This window comes from Juglans microcarpa x Juglans regia, chromosome 2S (genome assembly GCF_004785595.1).
Source record: "Juglans microcarpa x Juglans regia isolate MS1-56 chromosome 2S, Jm3101_v1.0, whole genome shotgun sequence".
Taxonomy (NCBI): Eukaryota; Viridiplantae; Streptophyta; class Magnoliopsida; order Fagales; family Juglandaceae; genus Juglans; species Juglans microcarpa x Juglans regia.
This window is the reverse complement of record NC_054597.1, coordinates 5,488,110-5,494,884: the sequence shown is the minus strand read 5'-3', so window position 1 is coordinate 5,494,884 and position 6,775 is coordinate 5,488,110. Positions and strand designations below refer to the sequence as shown.

General features: G+C 37.0%; 1 protein-coding gene across 1 annotated transcript; it reads right to left on the bottom strand.

Annotated features, from left to right (window-relative positions):
- Positions 1 to 885: 885 nt before the first annotated feature.
- On the bottom strand, positions 886 to 6,457 carry LOC121252901 (DEAD-box ATP-dependent RNA helicase 7-like). Its single transcript, XM_041152735.1, has 14 exons — positions 5,884 to 6,457; positions 5,159 to 5,293; positions 4,933 to 5,073; positions 4,713 to 4,824; positions 4,342 to 4,412; positions 4,020 to 4,174; positions 3,799 to 3,910; positions 2,979 to 3,080; positions 2,824 to 2,884; positions 2,570 to 2,738; positions 2,391 to 2,487; positions 2,161 to 2,255; positions 1,655 to 1,788; positions 886 to 1,443 (listed from the first exon to the last, which is right to left on the bottom strand). The coding sequence occupies exons 1-14, from the start codon at positions 6,334 to 6,336 to the stop codon at positions 1,211 to 1,213; spliced, it is 2,070 nt and encodes a 689-aa protein (XP_041008669.1). The 5' UTR covers positions 6,337 to 6,457; the 3' UTR covers positions 886 to 1,210.
- Between the last annotated feature and the right edge of the window lie 318 nt (positions 6,458 to 6,775).

Below are 6,775 nucleotides of genomic sequence, written 5' to 3'. Positions count from 1 at the left end.
CTAAATATAGTTTTAGAGTGTACAATCCCCGCATATTCTATTTAAAAAAATTAGGATTCTCCATTAAAAAAATAATTGTATATAATTTCTCATCTCTTTTATTTCCACATTCCTGTATTATTTATTTATTTTCATTTCGTCTATCACTGTTGGTTTCCAATAATAATGAGTGTAATCATAGGAATAAATGACCTATGATGCTATGCTTCGTTTCTTTTTACAGATAAGATTATATATGATGAGATGAGTTGAGATTAAAATTAAAAATTAAATAAAATATTGTTAAAATATATTTTTTTAATATTATTCTTGTTTTAAAATTAAAAAAAAAATGAATTGTTTATTTTATTTTGTGTGAAAATTTAAAAAAAAATTATAATAATTAAATAAGATAAATGGAGAGAAATTATGAAAACATCCTGATATTCTAAAGGGATGATCATTAGTTTCTCGCTAATATCCGAAAGGGATGTGCTCATTAGAGTCTATAGATGTACATTGTCTCGAGAAATACATTTTATTCACCATCACATAATCTGATGCACCACATTTATTATTATTATAATTTTAATTTAGAAAGATGAGTAGAGTAGAGTAGGGTACCCCCAACATTACAGAATATGAACCATGAAGCACGCACAAGATAGAGCATTCATAAAAGCCAATGATCCAAAAGATCTATGGGCTTCTGCATACTTGTACAACTTTGTCAATCCTAGACTCCTAACTTTCTACACCACCCAACTCCTAAGTGCAAGCAACAGATCAAATCATCTATGGTTTGTACAAGGTCAATTGGAACGACAAGGTATGATTTGATTATTATTATTATTATTTATTTTTGTTTATAGCTTGCAACATCGTCTTATTGAAATACATGAAGTATAAACTTAATGGGAGAGGACATTTGTTTATTTTCTCGCGGGTCATTCAATAATAATAGAGATTCGAACACAACTTACATTTGCCGCAAAAATGAGAAGCAAATGGGGAGAGACGGAAAAATCCCCAAGACCTCTATAACTTAGCCCCGATAATTAAGGCAAAAAATTAAAAAAAAAAAAAAAGGGGGGGAAAAGAAAATTTCTATACCGAGCCAGTCTACACTTCAAGTCCCCCGTACCGAATATTTTCTTTCGTTATCACACATAACTCTGCCTCGACCAATGCTCACCGATGGCTTACTTGATACTAACAGCTTAGAGGCACTTCACCATTTTTTGTAACCACTCCCACCAGAGCCATTGTTAAACCTATTATTTCCTCGGCCGGAAAAACCACCACCCCTGCCACCTCTTCCACCAGAAAACCTGCCCCCACTTCTATCACCAAAACCACCCCGACCACCACTACCAAATCTTCCCCCTCTTGACTGGTCTCTTTCCTGCAAGCGTGGCAATGCTTCCAACACTTCTAAGCTCACATTAGCTGCATTCTCCTGACCTGCAATCCAAAAAAATAAAAATAAATATGCGGTTGAACATATTATCAATGAACTTAGATTCAAAAGTTTGGAAATATCGATAATGATGTTGGACCAAATTTTCTTTACAAGTAAAAAGAGTGTTAACGAAATTCAGGATGCAATTGAAATTAACCTATAGTACAGACACTCCTGTTCATTACAAACTAATAACTATGAAGTTGAAAATACCAGCAAGAAATGTATCCAAGTCTTCAGCAGGAACATCAAACACTGCACCCTTTCCATCGGCTGTGAGAGCAAGACCCTTCACCGCCTCAACCTTCTCCTCAGGCAAGAATCTCCTCAGGACTCTATAAGCAAATCTGAGAGACAGTCATAGAAACTTGAAGTCAGGCAGAAGTTAACCTATAATAGGAAGATAGACACCTAAAAATTAATATTCTGGTGAAACCTTAATTAGTTTTTTGATAAGCACTATTCCAGTGGAACCTAATACTACATACGAAATTCCAAAGAAAATGTAAGCATGTCCAAAACTATTCCAGACACCAAATCTGTAGTTCATTTTACTTTAGCACAATTTAGCTGGTGACAGACAATGTCGATATCCATCACATTTACTCATTCTACTTGTGACACAAAGGATTATCATCATTACGAGTAGATTCCAATATCTACCTTGTGCCAGAGGAAACTATTGAAAAAGAAGATGAAGTTAGAGTTCAAGCGCTCACGATGGTGTATAGATTGGACTTCCAGCCTCAACAAGTACTGTGACGTAATTCTCCATTGAAGTGAGAAGTGATCTTTTCTTTATCTCTGTATAACCCTGCACAAGATACAATAACTTCATCAAATTAAAACCAAAAGCAGGTAAACAAATTTGAAAGATGAACACAAAAACATATACATAAAAAATAGGACATGAATAATTTGAGAGGGCAGAATGGGAAGAGAGACTCACAGCAGCCTTGGCAAGAGCTTTTGCAAGTAATTCAACAGCTGACAGACCAGAGGTGTTCAGCAACTCCTCAGCAGCAGATTTGAAAGCAGGAATTACACTGAAATTTCAAAGTATATTAACACCAATAGCCACACACACAAAATTATCCACTAGATAATACCACAAAGGAGCTGGCATACTTGTCAGAGACTTGGGTTATCATCTCTGCAGCTTCTCCACCAGCAGCTTTGGCAATATCAGCTTGCTGAGGAGCAGATATGTGCTCAAACTTCACACCAGATTCTCTTTCTATCTTAGATATATTGGACTTTCTGGGATCATAGAGCATTACTGCAACTCCAGTATTACCTTAAAGGAAAATAAAAAATAAGACCTCTCAGTACCACATAACTCCAAGTGATTCAAAACAAAAGTTTCAAGTCTCGACCATTACCAGCTCTTCCTGTGCGTCCAGATCGGTGGATATAGTCTTCAACATCACGAGGAGGTTCACACTGAAGCACAAGCACCAATTTCAGAATACCTTAAGATAATAAGCATTGTAGAGATTCTACATATACACCTATCTTGCACACATAACACACAAACCTGGATAATTAATTGCACATCATTGATGTCCAATCCCCGTGCCGCCACATTTGTGGCAACTAATGTCATGAACTTTCCAGACCTGAAGCCAGCAAGAGTGACCTGCGAATGCCAAATAGATCACATGTGAGATACCAAAAAAAAGTAATAGTAAAAAAAACATTACACCCTTATTCCTACTTGGAATGATTTAGTGAAAATAGTAATCCTCCGGCTTCCAAAGTTAAGATGATAGAAGCACAGTTTGTTAAATATAGAAATCATTGGTTACCATGCTTCTTTTAATGTTCAATAACTAAAACATAGACGACTCTTAACAGTTTTCAACAAAAGAATGGACAATATGTAATTTTAAAAAGGCTAGACCCTCTGAGAGCCCGCAAAAACCCATTGTCTATGGCAACCATTGGACAGTCAAACAGATGAACCTTCATCTTTTAGCTTTTTTCTATCTCCTAGCTCCTAGCTTGTATTTATGTGTTTCTGCTTGTATACTACGTACTTGGGGCTATGCCTATTTACTTGTCTCAATAAAACTTTTTATTACTTATAAAAAAATGAAAAATAAGATTTCCTTTTTATTATTAATTTTTTTTTTTGTGGGGGGGGGGGGGGGGGAGGGGGAGGGAGGGCGATGGATGAGTACAAATAATCAATTCTTTTATTACTAGTTAAAGGAGAGGAGCCTCAATAAAGACCACAACATTGACCATGGATTCTTTGAAACATAGCCTTCTCATTTATCAAGGAATATATAAATAGTAGCTCCTTTCTGTTTCTTGGAAACGGGAAAAAAAGTAGAACACCATAAGCAACTAACCTCACGTTGAGCCTGCTGTATATCCCCATGCAAAGGTCGTGCCCCAGGCAACAACTCAGCAAGTGAAGAAGCAGAATCCTTTGTTTCGGTAAAAATAATAGTCCGGCCTCCACTAAATCAGACACGATCCCACCAGGAAAAGAATGAGAAACACAATTCAACCAGTCGAGGACATGAAAGCATCATCTATAAATTATAATTGGACGAGAGAAAAGATGCACCTGCTATAACAGCGAATGATGTCTGGAATAAGCTGGGATCTTGCAGAGCTAGAACAGGGAAGGACAATATGCCTAACATTTGTACTAGCTTTCATTTTATCGTTTCCAACAAGGTCAGCAGTTTTCTTGCTTGGATTAAGAAACCTAGAAGCGATCTAGAAATAGAAAACAGAACTTTGAGTAGGATTAGATAATAAAATGGATACAAAATCTATAATTTGAGTATTTAACAGAACATTTATATATCATAAAAGAGGTGACCTCACAGATCTGAGAGTGGAATTCAGAAAGAGATTATATCTGGAATTAGTAACATACTAACCTGCTTAACCCAGCCAGGCAGGGTGGCACTGAAGAGCAGTGTTTGAACTTTACTTGTATCTTCTACCTTGCCTGTAAAGTCCAAAGAAAATTGTTAAATCCATGTAACCACAACTGAAAATAAACAGCAACGGGCATATTCCAGTAGTAACACTTGGAATAATCTCAGTCTCAAAGGTAGTGTTTCATTTTAAAATATTACCAGGTTATATAGATTTCTAGTTCAGTTAGGAAAATATTTTTTTATAAGTAAGATTAAAAAAATTGTTCAGTTACGAAATTTTAACATAGATAGTTGAAAGTGTCTTTAACAGACTAAAAGAGAATCCAGTCATAAATGAAAAGCCCCAAGCAATTTATGCAACCACACACCTAGAATTAGTTCAACATCTTCAACAAAACCCATCCTCAGCATTTCATCAGCCTCATCAAGGACCCGGAACTTCAAAGAGCTAAAGTCAATATTCCCCCTCTCTATGTGATCCTACAAAAAAATTCGCAGGAATCTATTAGGACTGTAAATATGCAAGTACAAATTTATGCATTTCACATTCCATAGATAAACACTAAATGAAATGATTATAAAGGTTACCTTAATTCGACCAGGTGTTCCAATGACTATATCAACCCCTCTCTTGAGTTTAATCTCTTGACTTTGGTATGGAGCTCCGCCATATAGACAGCATGAAACCAACCCCAACGCTCCACCATAAACTTCAAAGTCAGCATGCACCTGGAAGTAATTCAAATGAGGATTAGACAACAGAGAGGTTACTTTCACAGAAGCATAAATTCCTTGAATGCCCTTCATATATTACCTGTTTGGCCAGTTCTCTAGTAGGTAACAGTACCAAAACACTTGGTGCCCTCCCATAACCAGTTTTTCGCAAAGCTTTAGTCGGCCCATTTGTGAGTGACTCCAATATGGGCAACACAAAGGCAAGCGTTTTACCCTACATCACAAACAAAGCCAAGCTCATTATGCAAACAAGAAAAGTTTTAGTACCAGCTAAACGACATTCTTTTTGTTCCATCTTGCTAGCTCACTGGCTATTAACAAGTTTAAAACGCATTGATAACAACCGAAAACTCAGATTCATTACACTAAATTAGCATGGTAACCACTGCAATCTTAAACAACCAATCGACTCAAAAGAATAACCAAAGTTTATGCAAACTCGCCATCACTGCTACCTTTCATCCAATTCAAACAAAGTGAGCGCGATACAAACTGCTCTCCAAAAATACACGATTCAAAACCATATTCGTTATATAAATCATTCAATAATTGAGTAGAATTGTTAAGACCATCATAACTAAGTTCAAAATTTCACTGGAACAGGTTAGATTCACTCATAGGTACACTGAAAAATTGTGAACTTGAAGATGAATTATCAAGTTTCTTTCCAATTAAACAAATTAAAAATAAATTAAAATAATGCAACATGGAGTTCAATCTGAGCCAACATAACTGATGGGAATGCCAACGTACAGAGATAGATGCAAAATTCAAACAATAATAAGACTTGCGAAGAAAATATACCTGACCCGTGCGCGCGCGACCGACCAAATCCGAGCCGTCTAGAATAGTATCGAAGGTCATTGCCTGAATCGGAAACAACGACTCGATTCCCTTCTCCTTCAACTTGGCCTTCAACGGCTCCGAAATCCGAAACCTGGACACCGCATTCGGACCCTCCTCATCCTCCTCCTCAACCTTCGCCTTTTTCTGCTTCTTGTTTTTTTTATTCTTCTCCGACTCCTCGGCCTTCCAGTTCACAGGATCAAATAGCTCCGAGCTCGTCTCGCTCCTCTCTTCCGCCTCCTCGATCTCCAAAGCCTTTCGCTTCTCCTTCTTCTTCTTATCGCTAATCGGAGAATCGGCTTCTAGAGTTTTGTTTACTGTTTCCATACTCTTCATCTTCTTGTTCTTCTTCTCCTTCTTGTCCTTGGGGGTATCGGAGAGAAGAGGATCAGCTAGGGCTAGTGAAGGCATGGCTTTCTAGTTTCGTAAAAGAAAAAAAGGGTGTGTGTGTGTAGAGAGAGAGTTGAGGTTCTTGATCTTCTCCTGCTGCTGCAGGAGTTGCATAAAGCGGGAGAGGAAGAAGGGCAGTTAGGGTTTATAGCGTTATGGTTTAGCGGTAGATTTATTTAGGACCGTTGGATGGTGAAACCCTATGGAATCTGGATTCTGTACGTAGGATTAGAATTTTGATTGGTATTTGAGTATTACCGTCTGTTTTTGAAGTTAAAAACGGCTTATAACTCTATGCTCAAAGTTATTTATCTTTGAGCGGAACGAATAGTGTACCAGACCGTAGGATTCGGCACATGCTGACTTGAGCATTGAGCTGTCGGGCTGCTATTCAATTTGATTTTTCCTTTTTTCTTTTTTCAATAACTTTTTTCCTAAATTATAACGTTTGTGATATTAA